The 25,876-nt window shown below is 44.3% G+C and overlaps 1 protein-coding gene across 1 annotated transcript in view; it reads right to left on the reverse strand.

Annotated features, from left to right (window-relative positions):
• Window positions 1-25,876, reverse strand: part of DLST (dihydrolipoamide S-succinyltransferase) — a 1,212,631-nt gene that overhangs the window by 401,816 nt on the left and 784,939 nt on the right. Inside the window, exon 10 of the mRNA XM_044064453.1 lies at window positions 9,592-9,722. Within this exon, the coding sequence (XP_043920388.1) occupies window positions 9,592-9,722 (131 nt within the window). The remainder of the gene's footprint in view (window positions 1-9,591; window positions 9,723-25,876) is intronic.

The raw sequence follows: 25,876 nt of genomic DNA on the forward strand, positions 1-25,876 counted from the left end.
GGTGGTAATGCTTGGTAAAGGTGTGCACTGAACTCAAGTTGCAGCCTCCAAAATTTCCTTGGTAGGTACTCCTCTGAGAAAGGCTGTTGAAGTGGCTGTTGCCCTGGTGGAATGTGGCCTAATGTTATTTGGGACTGATTTTCCATGCAGTGTGTAGCAGTAACGAATACAGTGTCCTATCCATTTGGATACAGTCTGCTTTGAGATAGCCTTGCCCTGTGATCCTGCAGCATATGCTACAAACAGTTGCTCAGTTTTCCTGAAAGCTTTTGTTTTGTCCAAGTAGATGCGTAGCTGCCTGTGTATGTCCAAAGAATGCAGAAGTTTCTCCCCTTTATTCTGTGGGTTTGGATAAAAAGTTAGCAAATGGATGGTTTGATTAAGAGCCACACTAGATATCACCTTTGGCATAAAGGTAGGGGTTTGTCCTTAAGGAAACCCTGGCCTGATGAAAAATTATAAAAGGTTCCACTGCCATTAATGCCTGTAGCTCTGAGACTCTTCGTGCTGAAGTTACTGCCAGGAGCAGAGCTGTTTTCCATGATAAAAATTTTAGATTGGCTGTATTGGCTGGCTCAAAAGGTGGTAGGGTCAGTTTTTCCAAAACGAAATTGAGGTCCCAAGTTGGTGTTGGTGCTCTCTGGGGCGGTCTTATGTTTTTAGCCCCTCTGAGGTACTGCTTTAGCAAGGGATGAGAGAATAAAGGTGGATCCGTGTTGTAATGTGCTGAAATGGCGAGGCATGGATCTTGATGAGAAGGATAGGCCTCTGTCCAGCATCTCAGTTAAGTATTGTAAAATCTGAGGAACGTTTGGAACAAGAGGGTCAAGGCTTTGAGCCTGGTTCCAGGCGCAGAATCTCTTCCATTTTTCTGAATAAGCTTTCCTGGTGCTAGGCCTCCTGGCCTCCAAAATGACATCCATAACAGCTTTAGAGAGAGGTGTTGCCTGTTTGACTAATGTATCTGCCATGCAGCCAGGTTTTGGGTTCTGAGCTGACCATGCAGGATCTAATTGTTTTGTTGAGTCAGAAGGTGTGGAATTTGAGGCAAAATCCATGGTGGGCCTTGAGTCAAGTTCCTTAAGATAGGGTACCAGTGCTGGCATGGCCAGTCTGGAGCAATCAGGATCATCTGTGGTTTTTCTTGTCTGGCTTTTAGGAGTACCTTTGAAAGGAGAGGCAGTGGCGGGAAGGCTTAAACTTTTAGGTTTTTCCAGCTGAACAAAAGAGCACCCACTTTCCATGCTTGTTTGTGATAAGTCCTTGTGCAGAATTTTTGTAGTTGGCAATTCAGTGGGGAGGCAAAAAGATCTATGTCTGGGCATCCCCATTTTTGCGTTACCATGCTGAAGATTTGTTGATTCAATTTCCATTTGTGAGGGTCCATGATATTTCTGCTTAGATAGTCTGCCAGAGTATTTTTCTTTCCTGGCAGGAATTGTATTTGCAGGTGAACTTGATACGTTAGAGCTGTGTTCCACAAGGTCATGGCTTGCCTGCATAGGGGATAAGAATGAGTGCCCCCTTGCTTGTTTATGTACCACATTACTGTGGTGTTGTCTGTCTTTAGTAATAATTGTCCTGGATGCAGAAGGTCCTTGAAAGCTGTTAGGGCATTTTGAACAGCCAACATATCTTTTTGATTGATGTGAAGATGCATTTGGTCTGTGGTCCACTTGCCCTGAATGCATTTTCCTGCCATGTGTGCTCCCCAGGCGTAATCCGAGGCATCTGTTGTTAGAGTTTGCCTGGCTGTGGGATGGGTAAAAGGCTGACCCTTGTTTAGGTGACATGCCTGTGCCCACCATCGAAACTCCTGTTGTAGGCAGGGAATCATTGGTATTACTGCTTCTAAACTGTGAGAGTGTTGAGTCCAAACACTTTTTAGGTACCATTGTAATTTCCTCATATGCAGTCTGGCATATGGTATTAGTAGTATGCAGGATGCCATGAATCCCAGGGCCTGCAGAATTTTTCTTGCAGGGAGATGGGACTGTTTTGCCAGTAACTGAAAATATTGAATTAGTTGAACTTGTTTGTCTGGCGTGAGGTAAGCCATCTGGGCCATTGTATTTAAGCTGGCACCCAGGAATATAATATGTTGCGAGGGCACTAGTTTTGACTTCTTTTCGTTTACTGTGTACCCTAGAGAAATTAGCAACCTTTTTACAAACGTCAGCTGCTGTAGAATAATGTCCTTTGTCTCTGCTTGAATGAGGCAGTCGTCCAGGTATGGATATATTTGAATTCCTTTTTGTCTGCAAAATGCAATTACTGGTGCCAGACACTTTGTGAAGACCCTGGGCGCAGTAGATAAGCCAAAGGGCAGTGCAGAGAATTGGTAGTGCATTGTACCAGCTTTGAATCTGAGGTATCTTCTGCAATTTGTCTGATAGGGACATGCAGGTATGCCTCTTTGAGGTCCAGAATAACAAGCCAAGCCTTCTTGCCCAGCATGGGTAGAAGCTGCTGCAATGTCAACATTTTGAATTTCGGAATATCCAGGTAAGTATTCAGAATTGAAAGGTCTAGTATGGGCCTCCAGGCCTTGTCCTTTCTGGGGACCAGGAAGAGTCTTGAGTAAAATCCTTGCCCTTGTTCCTGTTGTGGTACTTTTTGAATAGCTCTCATGTCCATGAGGGCTGAAATTTGTTTTTGTGCCTCTGCCCATTGGCATTCCTTTTAGCCTTGGTAAAGTAAGAAAGTAAAACCTGTAACCTTGAGACACAATATTCAGTACCCATTTGTCTTGAGTGATTGTTTGCCAGTTTTGAGAAAAAAGTGCTAGTTTTCCCCCTAAGGGGGCTTCCAAAAGGGACGTGCTTGGCGTACAAAGGGGAAAGTCATTGTGACTGTTTCCTGTAGGATTGAGACTTGTCCTCACCTCCTTTTGGGGTTGAGGTGCCCCGCTGTCGTTGTCTGTCTGAGTCTTGGGGTTGAGATCTGCCTCTTGGGCGTCTGTATCTGCCTCTCTGTGGCCTGTCTGACACTGGAAAGGACCAATTCTTTGTTGGCCAATTTCTGCTAAACCGAGGTGGCTGTACCTGTAAGAAATCCTTCACGGTTTGCATAGATTTAGCTTTATCCTCCATTTTCTTTAACACCTCTTCTGCCTTAACTCCAAACAAGGTATCATGCTGTAAAGGAGCATCCAATAACTTTGCCTTAACATGATCAGGTAAACTCTGTTCTTTTAACCAAGCATGTCTTTGAATCACAGAACCTGTAACTGCGGCTCTACAAGAGGCCTCTAAAGAATCAAAACCACATTGCAGAGTAGGTTTCCCATCTGTTCAACTGCATGCAATAAATCCTGCATTTCTTTACAATCAGGAGCTTCTGAGCTTGCAAGCATTTTCTGTTTTAATGGAGCCATTAAATATTGTTGGTACTTAAGCATGTGGAACTGGCAATTTAAAGCTCTTACTGATAAAGTTGCAGAAGTGTATACTTTCTTCCCCCATCTATCCAAAGCTCTGGAATCTCTGTCAGAGGGTACTGGATTTTTTTGCAATGGAAGCCTTAACCCCTTTTGGACCCTGAGAAATAGTTTCTGGATCAGCAGAAGGGTTTTTGTATAGAAACTTGTGAGAGTCAGGGACTCTATAATACCTATCTGGCTTGGCTGGAGCAGGGGGCAATGAATCAGGAGATAAGCTGGATTCAGAGAACACATCATCCACAATATCTAGCACAGGTGGAATAGCCAGGGGCCTGTGCTGAGGAAATAAAAGGAAATCCCTGAGCCTATTCTTGGATTCTGAGTAATCCTGACTTTCCCAATGGAAATGCTCCCTCATGGTATGTAAAGTTTCCCCAAAAGAATAATCCTCAGGAGGAGAGGCTGAAGGGATAGATTCTTCAGCATCACAGTCCTCATAGGGGGTTAGAGTATCCCTGGTCTGAAGAGGAATCAGAGGGGCAAGAAAGACTGAAGAAAATGGTGTCGGCTGCATCTTGTATACCCCTGGCGCATTGACGTCAGGGAGAAGGCAACGGCAACCGACGTCGGACCGGGACTTTGGAACTCTGGTCGACTGCGGGACCGCCTGACGGCAGGATGACCCAAGTGAAATGACTGCAGCAGTGTAACACGATGAACATCTGCTTCTGCTTCAGGCACCGCATGGCAAGAAAGACTGATGTAATGGTGTCGGCTGCATGTTTTATACTCCTGACGACCTGACGTCATGGAAGAAGGGACAACATCTGACGCAGGACCCAAGACTTTGTTAATCAGGCCGACTGAGGGCAACCTGCCAGCAGATTACCCAAATGTAATGACTGCAACAGTGAAACACTAAGAACATCTGTAGGATCACTGCTACAGTATCATAAGCAATATGTGGGAATTACACCGTAGGTTGATGCACGACAATCAACAGCGTTTAGATGTCCCTCCGCAATAAGCCAGCCACTTTTAAGCCATAAACACAAGCAGGAAGTACAACAAAGGACAGAGGTGCCTGTAACAGATTCTAAACAGGCACTCCCAAAATTGTCTTCAAAAGTCTGAACTAATGGAAAGAATAGCATTCAGTTTAGGCTACTCAATGCTTAGTAAGTCTAAGCAGCAGATGTAAGAGTGGAAATCTGAACGTTCCTTTGCTCCCATTCAAAGTGTGCCTGTTTTACATTAACAGTTTCTCCTTGTGGAAGAAATCCTAAAGGTGAAGATTCATCACCATCAGTGCCATGGGGGTTGGTACATGTGGGATGAATAGGCCCAAATCCTCCACTGCAATGGTAAGCGATTCCAGGGGCAAGTCCCTTCTCCTCTGGGTAGGTGACGCTGTCCCAGATCTGGATGGTTTGCTAAGAGGGTAGTGAGAGCATGAATCTCTTCTGACAAGATGCTACATGCTAGTGAAACTCTTGACAGTGAAAACCAGGAGGTGCTTAGACATGCATCGGCATGATCGATGCCCAGATGTGGGCATCAGACCTAAAGGCTACAGTACAGGCAGTTCAATGGTCACTTACTTATTTTCAAAAGTCAAGGCAGCTCCAAAGCTTACTGAGATCAAGCCAAAACTCTTCCCCAGATGGCCACAGTTGGATCAGGAGTTCAGGCACTGGAAAATCTGGCATGGTGAAGGTGGGAGTAAAGAAGCAAGACCATTTACCAACCTCGGGGGAGGGGCTGCTGCTCCTGCTCATGGAAAAGACTGAGAACTGCTCTTGCAAATATAGCAAAAGCATTACAAAACTGAAAATACCATATATGGAAGCAGAACAATGTACTACAGTGCAAACACTAATGTTAAAGTCCCACACTCAACAGGGTAACATAGGCATAACAACACAATTTAGAATGATTGCACTTTTGCCATTCCATGGGAGAATGAATGAAGCAGGGGATCTCACCCCAAGGAACAAATGGGTACACTAGGGCAGCTGAGAGGGAGGTGTCACAGACACGTGGGGCTAGGGAATAAAAACAAGTAAAGCAATAAATTTATCAGTATTCCAGACCATAGTGGATACTTGACAAAAATGGTCTGGACACCAGGTGGGTAGAAATTCCCTAGAAAGATAAGCCCCGGGCACAGTTAATGCCTTAGAGACCTGGGAAGACTGAGACACCTGTACCTTTACTGCTGGTCTCTGAAGAGGCAAAGGCAGTTGCAGATACTATAAATGGAGATACCAGCACTAGCACAGTAATGGCAAATCTGTGATCTCGTGACGGATGACGCATCCAAGCCCTCAAAGGACTTAGCAGGGTGCAAAATCTCACATTTTGTGTGAAAGCTTAAGCTGCTTTTTTGTCCATTTTCTTTAGATGTTTAGATAATTTGCAGACTCTTTCCAAAGATGACTTGCAATCACTCCATGGTACAAAACTGTACGTTTTTATGGTGTAGAAAGATGCTCAACTCGTACACTCATTTTGTTAATATTTTTATTAAACAAAGCACAATGCTTACACTAAGAGACTTGAGTTTCACCACGGCCGAAGAAACACTGAAGGTGACAGTCCTTCAGTGGTATCTGTTGACCACAAAGACATTTGTTGGTGACCTTCCTGGAAACACCAGGAGCTTTGGAAAGATATCCAAATTCACAGTAAAAAAAGAAGCCAGTAATGATGCAATAAACACCACAAAAAAGTAGAACATGAATTGCAAATTCTGAAATTTGTGAGGAAGATACTAGGGAGCTGACCCCTGACTACTTGAAAGAATGGACCACAGCTGGCATAGGTGCCTCTCTCCTTTGTGCAGTGCATCCCACTGATGTTCATGGTATGAGGGAGAAACCAAAAGAAACACGCAAGGTGGACCCAGTGCAAGGCTCAGACCAAAATGTCAAAAATGCACAAAACGAGCCAGCACAAAGGTTTCAGCAAGCAAAAGACTCATTTATTGTGGCATATTAATAAAAAATAAAAAAGCAAGAAGCTGCAAACCGGTTTCGGCCAATACAATGGCCTTCTTCAGTGCAGAAGGAAATATTTGAAGTGATGTATGCTGATGTTCCTTATATACTAAATAATTTAAAGGGATATGCAACCAAAAAAAAGAGAAGATTGTTAGTGTTGTTAATACAACTCATAAATACAGAGAATAATGCCAAAAAATATGTATAACAATATTACAATATATTGGTCACATAAATCCCCATCAAAATAGGAAAGTTAAGCTCAGTTCAAACCTAAAGGTACTATAATAAATGTATAGATGTATATTATACTGTTAACATTTTAATTTATCCATATTCATTTAGCCCAGGTTTGAACAAAGCACCCAATTTAGTAATCCATAGTGCTTCCATAGAATTGAGTTTGTCATGCCAGCCAGCCTTGGTAAACCTCGGCAGCTGAATCCTATCAATGATAGTAAATTGAAACTGGGCAGTTTGGTGAATCAAAGTATGCTTGTATAGCGCATTGGTAGGTTTTTTAGTTCTGATAGCACTAAGGTGCTCACTTATACGAAATCTCAATGGACGAGAGGTTTGACCAACATAAAATGATGTACATGTGCAGGTGGCCAAATATACCACCCAATCAGAACTACAATTGCCAAAAATCCTAATGTTGAAAACACGTGAAGTGTTGGCACTTGAGAATTCTTTCATTTTACTCATGTGCCTACATGCATTGCAATGACCACAGGGAAAATGAGTGGATCCCCAAACAGAGTCATTTGTGTTGTTGTTGGAGATTGCAATTTTTTGTAATACGTGAAATGTGAATTCAGCGTTCTACCCCTGCGGTATGAAAAAGAGCATGTCTCAGGTAATATGTCAGACAAAAACTCATGTGCTCTTAGAATACCCCAATGATTGTCAACAATATTCTTGAAAGAGGAGGTATTATTACCATAAGTAACAATAAATCTGATAGGTTGTGCTTGGGAGTCAGTAACCACATCATCTTTATGTCTGTATGTTAATAATTGTGATCGTGGCATATGTCTGACCTCCTGCATGGTTTTGTGAAGTCGACATTTGTTGTATCCCCTCTGAATGAATCTCTCACAAAGATCTTTTTCACATTCGACATGTGAATTGGTAGAGGAACAAATACGTTTCATACGTATGAATTGTGATTTAGGAATGTTGTTGATGATGTGGCGGGGATGATTACTTGAGGCATGTAAAAGGGAATTATACTGTGGAAACTTCCTGTGTACACTCGTCGCCAAGGTATGATCATGTTGTCTAATAACCTTGACATCCAGAAAAACAATTTCATGATACTGAGTCTCCAAAGTAAACTTAATACCCCATTCGTTATTGTTCAAATATTGAACAAACTCCTTGGCCAAAAGCAAGTCTCCCCGCCACACCATCCAACAGTCATCCAAATATCTCCTCCAAATGTCTAGCTCTGCCATAAATTGATTATTAACATTATCATAGATGTATATTTTCTCAAAATAACCCATAAATAAGTCAGCATATATCGGGGCAAACGAAGCCCCCATGGCTGTACCCCTGGTCTGCCAATATACAATAACGAATGGGGTATTAAGTTTACTTTGGAGACTCAATATCATGAAATTGTTTTTCTGGATGTCAAGGTTATTAGACAACATGATCATACCTTGGCGACGAGTGTACACAGGAAGTTTCCACAGTATAATTCCCTTTTACATGCCTCAAGTAATCATCCCCGCCACATCATCAACATTCCTAAATCACAATTCATACGTATGAAACGTATTTGTTCCTCTACCAATTCACATGTCGAATGTGAAAAAGATCTTTGTGAGAGATTCATTCAGAGGGGATACAACAAATGTCGACTTCACAAAACCATGCAGGAGGTCAGACATATGCCACGATCACAATTATTAACATACAGACATAAAGATGATGTGGTTACTGACTCCCAAGCACAACCTATCAGATTTATTGTTACTTATGGTAATAATACCTCCTCTTTCAAGAATATTGTTGACAATCATTGGGGTATTCTAAGAGCACATGAGTTTTTGTCTGACATATTACCTGAGACATGCTCTTTTTCATACCGCAGGGGTAGAACGCTGAATTCACATTTCACGTATTACAAAAAATTGCAATCTCCAACAACAACACAAATGACTCTGTTTGGGGATCCACTCATTGGATCTTTTCCCTGTGGTCATTGCAATGCATGTAGGCACATGAGTAAAATGAAAGAATTCTCAAGTGCCAACACTTCACGTGTTTTCAACATTAGGATTTTTGGCAATTGTAGTTCTGATTGGGTGGTATATTTGGCCACCTGCACATGTACATCATTTTATGTTGGTCAAACCTCTCGTCCATTGAGATTTCGTATAAGTGAGCACCTTAGTGCTATCAGAACTAAAAAACCTACCAATGCGCTATACAAGCATACTTTGATTCACCAAACTGCCCAGTTTCAATTTACTATCATTGATAGGATTCAGCTGCCGAGGTTTACCAAGGCTGGCTGGCATGACAAACTCAATTCTATGGAAGCACTATGGATTACTAAATTGGGTGCTTTGTTCAAACCTGGGCTAAATGAATATGGATAAATTAAAATGTTAACAGTATAATATACATCTATACATTTATTATAGTACCTTTAGGTTTGAACTGAGCTTAACTTTCCTATTTTGATGGGGATTTATGTGACCAATATATTGTAATATTGTTATACATATTTTTTGGCATTATTCTCTGTATTTATGAGTTGTATTAACAACACTAACAATCTTCTCTATTTTTTGGTTGCATATCCCTTTAAATTATTTAGTATATAAGGAACATCAGCATACATCACTTCAAATATTTCCTTCTGCACTGAAGAAGGCCATTGTATTGGCTGAAACTGGTTTGCAGCTTCTTGCTTTTTTATTTTTTATTAATATGCCACAATAAATGAGTCTTTTGCTTGCTGAAACCTTTGTGCTGGCTCGTTTTGTGCATTCATGGTATGAGGGAGGCCAGCTTTGTAAAAGGGGTATAGGAAAGCTTTGGAATTCAAGCTGGATGTTTGGGGATCCACCTGCGGCATAACATCCACACTTTACATGTGATACTGCTGCAGAGACTTACATGGTTATCAATGGTGTTGAGACATTACTTCAGAGCACATTTTGGAAGTATTTGCAGATTTCTCCTTACCGGCATTTACAACAGGCTGGTCCTGGAGGGCATATGCTGCTGCCTTTACAAATGCTGACATAAAGCCTAGTTTCAAGTTGTGTTTCTTCAAGAAGGAATCTCTGTGATGTGCCCTCATCTGCTGTATATTACTGAAACAAAGACAAGAACAAATTAAGACTGCAAAAATGGAAAAGGTACTATTGAGGTATTAACAACAGAAAAGCTTCGACATTATGAATATATCTCAATTTTGGTGTCACATTTCCAGAAAAAAAAAATCAGATTTTTATTCAGCAACAGAAAACAAATAGCAGTCATATTCTTAACATACAGAGAAGTTATGTACTTACCATAATGTTCGATGTATATAGTCCATCTCGCCTCACATTCTTACCCGTGGATTCGGAGCTGAACCTCGGCTCCGACTCGGTCATACTCTAGCTCGAAGTCTTTCAATTGGCTGGGTTAGGAGGTATCCCATGCTGCAGTGCTCCCTTTCCCCAGATCTTGTTTGCTGCAAGCTCAATCACTCACCTTTCATACACAACACACAGAGAAGGAAAAAATCCCAATAATAAAAGGAGTACTGAAACCAGAACTAACCTCTAGGTCCTTCAGGAGGGGGAAGGCGGGGGGGGGGTAAGAATGTGAGGCGAGATGGACTTCATACATTGAACATTATGGTAAGCACATAAGTTCTTGATGTTATGCAGTCCAGTTTCGCCTACATTCTTACCCGTGGGACAGCGCCCCCAGCACCTGAACCCTGGGAGGCTCAGTGGAAAATACTCCTGACGACTGTGGAACCAAAGGAAGATCTGCCTCTGCATATCAAATCCAATTTGTAGTGAGTAATAAAGGTGTGAGGAGATGCCCATGTAGTCGCAGCACAAATATCATCCATAGACATCCTGGCCTGAAATGCTGTAGAGGTAGACGTCGATCGGGTAGAATGAGCCTTCACTCTAAATGGCAACTCCTTACCACCTGAGGCATAAATGTAGGAAATACAACTAGAGATCCATCTAGACAAGGTCACTTTGGAAACAGGAGACCCAATCCTACTGTCTAAAAATGAGACAAATAGCTGATCTGATTTTCTTAGATCCTTCGTTCTATGCAAATAAAAACGCAACTGTCTATGAACATCCAGCTGGTGAAATTTGAATTCTGCCTTATTAGAAAACTCTGGAAAAAATATGGGCAGTTCAATGGATTGGTTGAGATTACTAACCGAAGCTACCTTCGACATAAAGGAAGGGTTTGGTCTGAGGGAAACCCTGTCCTTGTGAAATATCAAGTAAGGCTGTCTGATCGACAAAGCTTGGAGCTCAGAGACACGTCCAGCTGAAGTGATGGCTACCAAAAAGACTGTCTTCCAAGTCAAATATTTAAATTCACAAGTAGCTGCAGGCTCAAAGGGGAACGACGCGAGACATTGTAGTACAAAATGTAGGTTCCAAGGCATGACCAGGTCAAAGACTGGAGGGCGAAGCAGCATAGTGCCCTTCAAGAATGCCTTAGAAAAGTCTATGGGCCATTAGACTGGGTTCATTAGCAACGTGAAAAGTGGAAATAGCCGCCAACAGGACTTAAATGGTTGCGGCTGCTGATCCCCGATTGAAAAGCATGGAGAGAAATTCCAGAACTGAAGAAATTGGAGATGTATAAGGATCAATTTGTCTTGCATGAGCCCAGATGGAGAATCTTTTCCATTTACTGGAACAGATCTTTCTGGTCGAAGGCTTCTGGGAAGAAGACAGAATATGAACCACTTCCGGAGAAAAATGATAAAGCCTGACTAGTGATGGAACTGGAGTAGCCAGGCTGTCAACCAGAGGGTCTGAAGAGAGGGATGGAACTGCCCTGACATATGAGTCAGTAGATCTGGCTGTGGGTCCAGAATCCAGGGGTCGTCCATGAGACAGGGATGGAGAAAGGGGAACCAAATTTGATGAGGCTAGTGTGTACCAATCAGAGATATTTCTGCTTCCCAAGGATTGCGTTTTCTGAATAACCTTTGTCAGCAGAGGAACAGGCGGGAAGGCATAAAGTAGACTGGAGGGCCAATCGTGAATTAGAGCATCCCTGTTTGACTACCCCTGAGAGGGGATAAGGGTGAAGTAGCTGCTGCGCTTGGTATTGAGAGGACTGGCAAATAGGTCGCAGCAAGGCTAACCCCATCTGCGGAAAATCTGCTCCGCAACCTGACTGTTCAGGGACTACTCGTGAGGCATCAGAATAGCTCTGCTCAACCTGTCAGCAATCACGTTGGACTTCCCCGGAATGTGCGTTGCTACAAGAAAACGTTGGGAAGACATTGCCCACTGCCACACTCGAATGGCTTCTCTGCAAAGGGGGTACGACTTGGTTCCTCCCTGTTTGTTCAGATACCATACCACCGACATATTGTCTGAGTGGATCGCAATTGTCCTGTGAGGAAGAAAGCTCTGAAGTGCTTGCAACGTTAGTAGCACTGCTCTCATCTCCAAGATATTGATATGCAAATGTATCTTGTGTTCCTGCCATGTGCCTTGGACTGTCCTGCCAAGATAATGCCCCCCCACCCAATCTGGGAGGCATCCGTGGTCACTGTGGCAACAGGAGGGGGTGGGACGAAGGGCTTTCCCGCATTGAGGTTGCTGGTGTGAAGCCACCAGCGTAGATCTTGCTTGCACTTGTCTGTGATCATTATAACATGAGAAAGAGGAAGATGTTGTAGAGACCACTGGGCGAAGAGCAGCCACTGAGGGAGCCTCATGTGTAGCCTCGCAAGAAGAACCAGCATAATTGTTGCAGCCATCATCCCTAACAATTTGAGAATCGTTTTTGCCTTTACTTTTTTCAGAGGGAGCAACGCGTATACCTGTTGTTGCAAACCCTGAATCCTTTCTTGTGGTAAAAACACCCTCATGAGCACGATGTCTAACTCGGCGCCTATAAAGGTGACACGCTGCATGGGCAACAAGGCAGACTTTTCCCAGTTTAGAGTGATACCCAATTGCTGACACAGCTTGATAGTGGCATCTCTGGTCTGTAGTAGCAGATGCTTGGTGGTGGCAGAAAGGAGCCAGTCGTCTAGGTACGGAAACACTTGGAATCCCTGACGTCTCAAATGAGCCGTCACCACTGCCATACATTTGGTGAACACCCTGGGGGCTGTGGTGAGACCAAAGGGCAGGGCACGAAATTGAAAATGACTGACTCCCAGACAGAAGCGCAAATGACTTCTGGATGCCCTATCCATCTTTATATGGTAGTAAGCATCCTTGAGGTCGATGGAGCACATCCACACTTCTTTTCCCAACAATGGGAGAAGAGATTGCAATGTGACCATTCGGAACTTGGACTTCTTCACGTGAAGGTTCAAGCGGCTGAGATCCAAGATGGGTCTCAGGTCCCCTGTTCTTTTCGGCACCAAAAAGAATCTGGAGTAAGTCCCTAATCCGATCTGGTCTGAGGGGACATGCTGGATGACTCCTTTTTCTAGCAGCTTTAGAACTTCTGAAGCTGCGGAATCCCTTTGATTGGGTGGAACATCTGGGATTCTTTTGATCGGTGGGGGAGGAGAAGAGAAGGGAATGTGATATCCTCCGGAAACTATTTTAAATACCCACTGGTCCTGGGTGATGTGTTGCTAGGCTTCTGGGTATAATGAAATGCAACCCCTGACTGGCTCTGGAGACGCGCAGTTGGGTCTCCCATTAGGAGCGCTGGTAGGGAGAACCACGAAAGGAGTCACGGTCTCCCTGGTTACGTGGGCCTCCTCTACCTCTAGGGCGGTGTCTACCTGAGTTACCACCCCCTCCCCTGCCTCTGGAGGGGGGAATCACTTTATGCGTCATGAAAAACTTCTTGAGAGTTTTTGAACCACATTTTCCCACTCTTCTGGACCTTGGGATAAGGTCTAGAAGGCATGGAAAAACGGACTCCCACAGCAGACAGTTTTTTTCCCTCTTTCTCGCACCTAGTGAGAGTGTCCTTCACCCTGGTTCCGAACAACGATGAACCATCAAACGGGGCAATGGTGAATGTAGACTTGAAGGCCTCCGCGAAATTACAGAGACGCATCCAGGAGTGCCTCCTGAGAGAAACTCCGGAACTCGCTGCCCTACTCGCTCCTTCGGCTGCGTAAGAGATCAGCCTCATGGAGGAGTTAAGCAATAGAATTTAGGGTAGACATCTGAGCGTTGACTTTCTGAGCCACTGCGTCAGAAACGTTACCCTGCAGAGAATCTCCAATCTCTTTCAGGAGATCTCTTTGGAGCCATGTAAAATGTGACAAATAATTCAGCGACCGCAGAGTAAAGGCCACTGAAGAAAACATACGCTTCCCATACCAGTCCATGGTCCTAGATTCCTTGTTAGGGGGATGGACGGTAGATGAAGTCTCAGCCAGTTCCTTCTTGGTGGCCACTGCCACCACCATGGCATCTACTGGAACGCCCTTCCGTGAGAAATTCTGTCAGCGGGGGTAGACAGAAATTTGTTGGGTCTCCTGGGGACTGGTTCCACAGTGTCAGGGGTTTCCCACGCCCTTCGACAAACCAGATCCAGGAGTTCATCGATGGGGGGAGAAAGCCAGGAGGCGGAGGGTTGAGCCCCAAAGGCCTTCAGGAACACCGACTCCTCCTCGGAGGGGGATTTAGAGGGCCAGTCATCTCTCTGTTTCAAGATCTCTAGGATATCAGAGAAAGAGATATCCTCACAGGACGACTTGTGGACCCCTCTGATTCTTCGAGGTCGGTGTCCGACGTGAGAGACTCTTCCTGGGAGTCGATTTGCTTCCTTCTTGCACGTTCTTTTTCTGGGTGGCTCCTCAGGCAAAAACTCTGGGGGGCCCTCAGAAAGTTGGGGACCACTCATGGAGGTACCCTGAGGCCTTGGGTCTCCTCTGTCCAAGGATAACGAGCGATCAGAGACTGATACCGGAGCTTGAGGGGGTAGAGTGTCGGTGCTGTATTATGCAGCTGAGGACCTGGCCAGCATGCTCAGCATTACCTTGAAAGCTGGTCCCTCCGGCTCCGAAGATCCACCAACCATGGAAGCCCTCAGAGCAGAAGGGACAAGGTCTGAAGCAAGGGTCAGGCTCACCTGAGCCGAAGCACCGAGAGGGAGGCTACGAGCCAAAGAGCGTCCCGAGATTCCCCCCTCGGGTCCGACCGAGGAACCATGAGTCCTGGACCCCGTGGACAGAGCTGAGATCGGAGCCGAGAAGCCACGATGGGCTATCTGAGTCAACCTAGAAGCATCAGACAGCACCGACAACTCTGGCTCCGACGGCTGAGATTTGCTCGGAGGAGGATCTATCAACGATGGATGGGTGACAGGCTTTGGGGCCGAAAGCAATTTAGCCAGCACCGGTGATTGGAGCAGTCTCTGCATCACTCTAGCCACATCAGAGAGAGTCCTGGAGGACCTAGAGGATAAGGTAGGAGATCTAGACCTCCTCTCAGAAGGAGACGTGCGAGGAGGAGAAACCGGTCTAAAAACTGAAGACCGGCTCCGAACTAGTCTCTCCGTCACCGGCTCCGAGAGGCTGGGAGCCAATGTAGGTTCTGTTGATTCACCAACTTCCTTCGGCACTGAAGACAGTGGAGCCGAGGATGCCACAGTAGACTTAGTAACCTTCTCCGGAGGCTCCGATAAGACTGATGGAGCCAGAGCGCTTTTTTTTTTGCTTTGCAGGTTTTGTCTATTTTAGAGGGAGAGGACTTAGCACTGGAAGACCTCTCCAGATCTTCCTTGAAGGAGGGTTTCAGTAATCCTAGTTAGTTTGTTCTTCCTTTCTTGAAGAACACGAGAGCTGAATGCGTGACAGAACGCACAAGATTCCTGAAGGTGGATAGCCGCCAAACAATAAACGCACACAGAGTGCCCATCAGTAATCGACATCTTATATCCACATTTACTACATTTCTTGAAGCCTGAAGGCTTGTGTTCTTTTGCATCCTTAGACATGGTCGGTAGGACACTAGACACAACACAACTGACAAACCCGACACCAGCAACAAAGTGTGGGACTAGACACTAAATAAACTGCAGACACCACACAAGGACCTCTAACAAACGGCCCAGACAGGAAACAAGGGAAGGACTAGGTCCTCTAACTTAAACGGCCCTAGCCCGGAGGGATAGGGTACCGATAAAAACGAACACAGAAGGGTAACAGATAACAAAAGGAGGGAGGACTAGGTCCTCTAACTGAAACGGGCCTAGCCCGTTGGGAGATAGCTAACAGGATACCAAGACAAAGGACACGAAAGGCCACACAAAAAAGCTTCCATAAACCAAAAACAAACACACTTAACTATGAAAATAGCTTTTGGAGCAACAACTTTGGTCAAAGAAGAAAAGTTATACTTAGCCACAGCCAAGAGCGAGACCACGTCTGAGCTTTACGAGCGGCAAACGAGATCTGGGGAAAGGAAGCAGTGCAGCATGGGATACCTTTTAACCCAGCCAATTGAAATACTTCAAGCTAGAGTATGGCCGAATCGGAGCCGAGGTTCGGTTCCGAACCCACGGGTAAGAATGTAGGTGAGATTGGACTACATAACATCACTTGTTTTATAAGGGGTCCCCTCTTCTCCTGGATGGGTCTTTGGCTGGATACTTCCTCTACAAGATGAAATTCAACATCTTACTTCAGAAAAATCTCACACTGGGACATGCCCACAAACCCATTCCAACACATACTGGGATACAAGATGTTGGTGTGTAAGCAAGTGAGTGTCTAATGCCTGACAACCTAGCCCCAAGCAGCCAGCAACACATCCTGGAAAATCAAGAAATAGCAGGCAAATCTGACACTAGTAAACAAAGGAGATAGCACAAGGTTACCCTTCAAGCCATGCAGTGCTTCCCAATGCTTTCTGAAGTGACCAATAAGTTGTGCTTCCCAATGTTTTCTGAGGGGACCACTGAGTTGTGTGAGATTCAGAATGCCACTAGCTGGCCTCTGATATATATTTTTTCCAAGTTGTGGATGGTACTCAGTCTGTTGCATCACCAGGATCTCAAACATCAGCCTCTTCCAGTGAATGTTTTTTTTTTTTTGGGGGGGGGTTGTTATGGTGGTTTCTGGTTTACCGTTATGTTTATGGTTAGATATGCTTTTACACCATAGGTTAACATTCACCTCAGGATTTGATGAAAGGTGTCCTTCAATGGATGAAAGGGCTTTACAACCCTTTTAGAATATAACTCCACAAAATGGCAAAGGGTCGAGGACTAGGGGAATATCAAAACAGCTATCCTGTGAACTGACAAACATTTTTCCCAGGACACACTCCAATCATAGTAAAATTTAGAACTTAGCCCCCCCCCCCCATCAGCATCCACGTCTGGTCCAACTTGTCGGGATTTCTCCTTTCCAGCACTACAATCCCAGCTCAGCATCAATTCATCAAGTAAAAATCAATTTGGAATAAACCTTACAGGGAACATTTCATACGACTGGCCACAGATGCCATTTTCATGAAACACCCAATACGATTTGGAATTCTACTTTTCCCCCTTTCAGTACTTCCATAATCCAATCTTTGGAAACAGGTCCTCCACATATACCCCATATACTCTACACGACCACTGGGAAAAAAGTAACCATTGCAGAATCCTCATCTGCATCCTGGCTAGGGGATGAGGATTTTAGTTGAAGCCATTGTTCCCAGGAGTTTGAGAACTATCTTTGCCTTGACCTTGTGTTTAGGAAGAAGATATATTTGTTTTTTTTTAGAGCAGCAAGTCTGTTGGAGGGAAAACGAGGCATCATTGAAACAGTGTCTATTTCTGCGTCTATGAAAGTAATATGTTAACAGGGCAACAAGGCAGATTTTTGCAAATTGACTGTAATGCCTAGCTGAGCACAAATTTGCAGGGTCATATCCCTGGACTGCTGAAGTAGATACTTGGTGGTGGCAGTTAGGAGCCAGTTGTCCAGATACTGAAACATGCAGAATCCAAGACATCTCAAGTGAGCCATTACTACTGCCATGCATTTGAACACCCTGGGGAGACCAAAGGGCAGAGTTTGAAACTGATAATGACTGGCTCCCAGCCGGAAGCGTAAGTGACTTCTTGATGCTCTGTTCATTTTTATGTGGTAGTACACATCTTGGAGGTCTATCGAGCACATCCAATTGTCTTTCCCTAAGAAGGGAAGTATCGACTGCAGTGTCACCATTCGGAACTTGGACTTCTTGACTGATTCGTTTAGTTTGCTGAGATCCAATATGGGCCTCCAGTCCCCTGTCCTTTTTGGTACTAAAAAGAATCTGGAGTAAATTTCAAATCCTATTTGGTCTGCGGGGACTGTCTGGATGACTCCCTTTGTCTAGCACAACCTTTGGATTTCTATGGTTGCTTGATCCCTTAGATTAGGTGGAACATCTGGGACTGTTTTGATTCGAGGTGGAGGGTAGGAAAAGGGAATGGAGTATCCCCTGGAAATTATGCTTCGTACCCACTTGTATTTTGTGATGTCATGCCAGGCTTCTGCGTACAAAAATAAACGCCCCCCGACTGCCTCCAGAGTAGCACAGTTGGGCCCTCCTTTCAGGAGCATTGATAGGGACGTCCGTGAAAAGAATCACAGTCGCCCTGGTTTTGCAGACCCCCTCTGCCTCTAGGATGATGCCTGCCATTGTTTCCACCCCCTCTGCCCCTGGGGAAGGAATCACCTCGTGCGTCTTGGAAAGCTCTCTGGGACTTTTGAAACGCATCTTACCACCCTTCTGCCCTTTAGGGTAGGGTCTTAAAGGGACAGAAAAACGTACTCCAATGGCAGAGAGAGTTTTCCCTTCCTGCTCGCATCTGGTGAGTGTATCTTCAACTTTAGGTCCAAAGAGTGAGGAAGCATAAAAGGAGGCGTTGGTGAAGGTAGACTTAAAGGGTTCCACAAAGTTACACAAGCGCATCCAGGAGTATCTCCTAAGGGAAAATCCTGAACTCGCTGACCTACTCGCTCCATCTGCTGCGTACATCAGTCTCATGGAGAAGTTCACAACCGAGTTTAAGGTGGATAACTGGGTGGTAACCTTTTCTGGTACCCCCGCAGTTAAGGTACCTTGGAGAGTATCTCCTAGCTCCTTCAGATCTCTCTGTAGCCTTGTAAAATGTTTAAGGTAGTTCAGCGATCTGAGGGTAAATGCCGGTGATGAAAAGACAAGCTTCCCATATCTGTCCATCATTCGAGAGTCTTTGTTTGTCGGATGGACAGATGAGAATGTCTCTGCAAGCTCCTTCTTGGTGGCTGCTGCCACCACCATAGCATCTAGAGGCATGCCTTTGGTCAAAAATTCTTTTTCCTTGGGGGGCTGACAAGAATTTGTTTGGCCTCCTAGGGACTGGTTCCATCGTGTCAGGTGATTCCCATACCTTTCAATTGACGAGGTCCATAAGCTCGTCGAAAGGCAGAGACACCCAAGAGGCTGAAGGTTGAGATCCAAAAGCTTTCAGGTACTCAGACTCCTCATCAGAAGGAGTGATGGTAGTCTAGCCACCTCTCTGTTTTAGGACATCTGCAAAGGAGATATCTTCAGAGGACGACCATGAGGACCCTTTTGACTCCTCGAGGTCAGTGTCTGAGGTGACAGACTCATCAGGGGAGTCTACATGCTTCAACTTGCATGTTTTGTTCGAAGGGAGCTCTTCAGAAGGGTATTGTGGGGAGGTCTCAGAAGAATGGGGATCACCCAGAGGGTGCTCCTGAGGCTGTGGATCTCTGTTGTCCTGTGGAAAAGTTGGTGCCAAGACAAAAGCCGGTGCTTTAGGGGGAAAGAACACCAGTATCCTTGTGTAGAACTGTAGATTTGGCCAGCACACTCCTCATCAACTCGGAAGGCTGACTCCCCTGGCTCCGAGGACACTGCCGGTTCTGAAGACACAGAGGAAATCCCTGTTTCCAGGGGAGATCGGCTCCAAGGCCGATGAAGGAGCCAAGCTCAACAAAGCCGATGCACCGAGAGGAAGACTCGGTACCGTAGAGGCTGAGGTCCGAGAATCCCCCTCGGGACCGACCAGTGAACTTCGGCTCCCAGACAATGCGGATGGCACCAAGAGTGTCAGAGCAGGTTCCGGCAAATCCCTATGGGGTGCTGAAGCCAAAGATTCTACAGCAAGCGGTACTTGGTATTCTGACTCTGATAAACCGGTATGGCTTGGAGGAGGAACAGTAGTGGATGTAAAGCATTTGGATGGCTCCGAAACCAGCTGGGTAAGAGCCGAGAGCAAATTTGCCAGCGCCTTCAAGAGTCTGCGCACCACCCTCTCCACATCCTCATCACACAGGCTCCTAGAGGATCTGGAGAAAAGGGTTGGTGAGCGAGATCCCTGTAATATAGCAGATCTCAGTGAAATATCTGTGCATTGGCTCCGATCAGAACTATCCTTTTTCGGCTCAGAGATTCTTGGGACCGATGAAGGAATGTCAACAGCAATAACCTCACAGTCAGCTCTGAAAGCTGTGGAGCTAAGGTGGAAGACTTAGAAGTTTTTAGCAATTTCTCAGGAGGTCCAGATTTTTCAGAAGGGACTGGAGATGGTCTCAACAGTTTTCTCTTTCTTGAAGGAGACTTTGTAGATTGTGAGGAAGAAGCACTGCCTAAAGCTTCCTCAAAAGATGGCTTTAAGAGACCTTTCAATAATAACTTGTTTTTCCTCTCCTGTAATACTCAGGAGCTAAAGGAGTGACAAAAGGTAATAGACACATGCTATGTCCGTCCATAATGGACATTTTCTGACTACATTTTTGGCACTTTTTGAAGCCTGAAGGCTTGTGCTCTTTTTCTTTAGGCTCCTTAGACATCGTTATTTGAATGTAACAAATAATCACTACAATCAGAGATATACAAAATCAAATGGGCCTAGCCCTGACAAGAAAGGGGGAGAAGGAACGCACAAGAAATCCCTCTAATAAAGAAAACGGGCAAAGGTTCAGAAGGGAACACACACCATACTATAAAATATATATATATAAGGTTAAATAGAGGACTAGGTCCTCTAACTTAAACAGGCTTAGCCCTGTGCAATAGCTATGTAAATTAACGAGCTATGAAAAATACGCAGAAGATATCTAATACAAAGAACAGACTCCTGATATTATAATGCAAGTCCTGTAAAGCTTGAACACCACTATCTAGATCAACAACAGAGCTGACAAAAGCTCAACCAGTAAATTAACATAATTCTTTAAAGTAGAGAACAATCTAAGTAAAAGCTACCACTACGGGATACACGAGAAAAAACAGGCCTGCAGGAAAAAAAAACGGCAGCCAAACATCTGACAAACAGCAAAAAACTATCTAATAATAATTATACAACACCTAAGAGAACTACCTATAATAACTACTACTATATTCTAATGGGCGTGCTTTCGTTGAAGGTTGAATGTCGAGCTGGCACCTCGGCGTTCGTGAAAATCTACTGCCAATCATGAGCGGAGCAGAGTTCCGCTGTGGCAACACCTAACCGGGAAAAGCCAAAAGACAAACAACATATTCTAATCATGAAAAGCTAACTATAACTGAAAAAAGAACAAACTTAGCCATGGCCAAGAAGAGCACTTCTGAACTCGTATAGCGGCAAACGAGATCTGAGGAGCCATACCACTGCATGATACCTTGCTACGAACCAACTTAGAGACTTCAAGCTTCTGTAATCGTCCGAGTCGGAGCCGACGGTAGGCTCCAATCCCACATAGTAAGAATGAAGGTGAGAAAGGACAACATAACATCACCTAATACGATTTGGACTTCTATTTTACCCCCTATCAGTACTTCCATAATCCAATCTTTGGAAATAGGTCCTCCACATTCCTAGATACCCCATATACTCTACACAATGATTTTTTCTTTTATTTTCATATACAGTTAAAACTTTACGTTTGTACACAATCTTGCACACATCTGTAAATGCACAGATCACTATCTCAACAAATCTTACAGTCCTTATATAAAAGCACCAGAGTACCATGGGATAGTAAATGACTGGCCACGAGCAAGCTGATCCTGATACTTTCCACAAGAATGCCACAATGCAAAATACAAATGGACCTCTCAATGGGAATTTTAATCTGATTAGCTGCTGACAAAAGAACCTTAAAACACCCTTAAGGAATATTTTAACCTATGTTATTTTTTTTTCTTGGTCGGTTGTTTCTTATTTTAAAATTCAAACTGCTAAAATAAGCAATGACTCAACAAATTCTGAATGTCAATCAAGGTGAACCTCCCAACAGCTGCATTACAGTAAAACATTTACTGTGAATCTTGTAAAATGTACATCTCTCAGACTTGTTGCAACAGCTGTTAATTGTTAGTTTGTGTTATATATTGTTACTTTCTGTTCTGTTTTTGATATGTTCAGGTTACCACTTTCTCTGTCTCCCCCACCCTCTTTTTTTCTTTGTGGATTATTTCACCAGGGCAGTACCTACAAATGGTCATTTGTAATCAGTATACTATCCTGGTATACAAATGTACAATAAAATAAAGAACCAATAAAAGAGGAATAACATCCTTTTGATCTACACAAGTCCTAACTTAAAGGATGAAACAGCTTATCCCTTAAGCTGTAAGCATGGGTCTTGCTGAATATTACAAATTTGGATACTTATTTTTATATATTTTGTTAGTGTCACTATAACTTTCTTGTACAGCCCCAAGAACTGCCCTGTCAAGACAAGAAGAGTGCTCTCAATCAACTACTAACACATCTAACATTCAGGCCCCTCTTTGACGAGTCTGTGACTGGGTCAATCCCAAGCGTAATCACCAAGTTGGAAGCAACCAAAGCACTGCACAAAGCACAACCCAGATGCCAAATCCTGGAGTACCGAATTCTCAAAAACAGGAAGTTCAGCATCAGTAAAGGCAACAACAGTGAAGGTGTGAACAAAGGACTGACTGGTCACAGTACAGACACCTGCAACAGACACAATCGTGAAGCAAACACTAAAGGGAGATACTTCTCCATTAGAGTGGGCTTTAGCTATAGCATTTACCAAAAGGCAGTCAGCCATCTGATAGCAAAAGATATCACAAGATGACAAGCTACCTGGATAGTGCCTGCCTAGCAAATGAAAGATCTTCTCTCTCCCTCTGGTGCAACGTAGATAAAACTAACTTTGTGAATAACCACAACACTGCACCTTTTAAGTGTAATCTACTGCTTTTCAGATTATCCATTTTCCTGTGTCTCACTCTCCTGATCAGAACTTCTGAGACACTGGCTATTCCACAAGAAACAACAGTGCTGGTCTGCTTAATATTTTTTTTCTGGCACAGTCTTCTCACTGACCATTAAGCTCGCTCCTTCCAGCTGCCCAATGAACCCATTCCTTCCCTAGGGTAAAAGACCTAAGAAGTAAGAGTTAGGACAAATAGGGAGGGGGAGCCCCCATCTTTGTAGGAGCACTCATTTGGCATATTAAGCTCTACCATCCCCCTGCACATCATATATCCAATGGGTCCATACAATGTACAATTACATCTCCATGTAACACAATCAAAGGCACTGTCCACCTTTGCACACAGCACTCTCTGTGTAATCCCCAAGAGCCTTTATGGGGATTCAACCAGAAACAGCACACCACAACATGTGCTCCCAACCCCTCATGCTGAACAGAGGTGAGCACATCATTTCCTTCCCCCATGACAGTGCTAACATAGTACACATGGGTCACAGTCAGAGTTTTTTTATTCTACACTAACAGAACTGCCTTACACCCTACGCAGGTACAACAAGCTGTGTTGGGCACTCATCTAATGCTGTTCCTTGATGCCTTCAGTTCTTCAATGCCGATATGCCACAAAGCGCAGACTGCCTGTCAGCCAAAGGCAGTTACACTAAAATACAGTAAATATAAATTAATAAAACTATTTCAAGAATGTGTGCATCTTCCAGGTAACAGAAAAACATAACTTATGGGTCAATAATGAAAACATCAATCTGTTTCTGCATGTGAGCTTAAGTATTTAAAAAAAGGAAATGGTATGAAAAGAAATGCAAATAAACTGAAGATACATTACTAAATATTTCATAGGAAAGTATTCTTTAGATATAAAATTGATGAGAAACTGCAGCGCCTCTATCAGTCAAGTAGTGAGCTTGTCGCAATATGCACATAATGCTTTATTTTCCTGCACATAACTTAAACATAAAACTTTACATATGGGATGTAAGCAGAAAACACTACAAAAAACATGTTTTTAATATACAAACAATAAGAAAAGACAGTCTGAAGAAAGTAGTTCTGCAACAACTGGAATATCATAATATAAGGAAGAACTTCAAAAAGCATTCCAGTGCACCACAAAAACACAAATACTTGAAACACTTTCACAACACAACACTTACCAAGCACAATGGTCCATAAATCCTACTAGTGAGATGGGAAAAAAGACAGCTCAGCTGTACCACTAACCACTCATTGAGCCTTCCTCCAGAGAGGGTCACTGTAACACTAAATTGTATCTGGGTAGACTTCCAAACAGTTCCACATTTCTTTGGGAGGTAAAACATAGTGCTGGCACTCTAGAGAGCAGTATTAATTACCTCTATCACAGCCTGGCTCTGTGCACAGAGGGATGGGGTCTTTACTGTGACCATGGTTAACTAGGGTTTTTACTGTGACTATAGTTTACTGTGACCAGGGGAGAGGGAAGCAGGCACCTGGGACCATACAAGAAGGACAATTTCTCCAGATGAGATCAGGGAAACCAATTCCTGTGCTTGAGGGGAAGGAATTAAGACTGCTTGCTGGCAACACTCCATGCAGAATAAGAAAACCACCAGTGCAGACAGCGCACTGCATGCCTTCCTTTGGCTCCACAAGCTGGGTGCATGTGGGGGAAATGCAGGGTTACTGAAAAAACCTTGAACCAGCCCTAATGGCTGTCTGAACAGCATGTCCTGCTTGACCTTCTCAGTGGTGATGGGGAACGAATGGGCAAATTGGTCCAGAGGGGTTTGATGGCTGATGACTTTTGAGTACATAGTAATAAAACCGGTATTTCCATTATAAGACTACTGAAACTGAAGTATGCGTGCCCATAATAGTTATATTAATCTCTAGGCTAAGAACAGCAAAGACAAGTATGTACTATCACATTAGTGTCAAAATTAGAGCTGGGAAGTTAATTAAACATGATATGAGAGAGATACCTGGTGTAATCTGAAGCGTAGCCTTCTGTGATGAAATGCAAACCGTAAAGGTGTACTGCACCTGGCTTCATGGTACAAAGAGAAGGAGCCCTGACTGCGACCTAGATGACTCTGGCTAAATTAGTAGCACCAGCACTGAACAGCCAGGAAGGTAGGTGGAAGAGTGAAGCAGGGTGGCTTACTTTCCTCCGCCAGTGAAGGATGCACATACTCCAAGGTCCATTATGTCATGACATGTCCCAGATGGAGACCAGCTAAAGTACGACTCACTTTTTGGTAAAGGAACAGGGCTGCCCGAGAGGACGCATCCCTTGCAGAAGTGTGCGTGTGCATGTGTGTGTGTGGGTGGGTGGGTGGGTGTGGGGGTGGGTGGGTGTGTGTGTGTGTGTGTGTGTGTGTGTGTGTGTGGGTGGGTGGGTGGGTGGGTGGGTGTGTGTGTGTGTGTGTGTGGGTGTGGGTGTGTGGGTGTGTGTGTGTGTGTGTGTGGGTGTGTGTGTGTGTGTGTGTGTGTGTGTGTGTGTGTGGGTGGGTGGGTGGGTGTGTGGGTGTGTGTGGGTGTGTGGGTGTGTGTGGGTGGGTGGGTGTGTGGGTGGGTGTGTGTGTGTGTGTGTGTGTGTGTGTGTGTGTGTGTGTGTGTGGGTGGGTGGGTGTGTGCCCTTCACCGCAGCCCACTGTACATTTCCTCTCTGACTGCACTCCTCCTTTCCAGTTGCAGGGGGGAAGCAGCACATAAAAATCTCAAATCATCTCAATGGCTGTTTCAATAAGTCACTCTTGGTCGACGCTTATTCTGGTGATGGGGATTGATTAGGATGACTGACCAAGGAGGGCCTAATGATCAACGGGGACGGGGGGGGGGGGGGGCAAAACAAGAAATGCAAAGATTATGTACAACTGACAAACTACGTAGTTTTGTATATGAAAGTCCAATGGTTCCTTCTGTAGTTTTAAATTGGAATAGTTACCCATTAAAGACCTGTGCCTGATTTAGAATTAAACAACAGTTTTGTGTGCGAAAGTCTAACGGTTCCTTGTGTAGTTTTAAAATGGAGTGGTTACCTATTAAACCACACAACAAGATGAGGGAATGAGGACTGTGGTGGAGGTGCAAAGGCTACAGAATCATAATAAATTAAAA

This window comes from Protopterus annectens, chromosome 2.part2 (assembly GCF_019279795.1).
Source record: "Protopterus annectens isolate FY-2018-M chromosome 2.part2, PAN1.0, whole genome shotgun sequence".
NCBI classification, from domain to species: Eukaryota; Metazoa; Chordata; order Ceratodontiformes; family Protopteridae; genus Protopterus; species Protopterus annectens.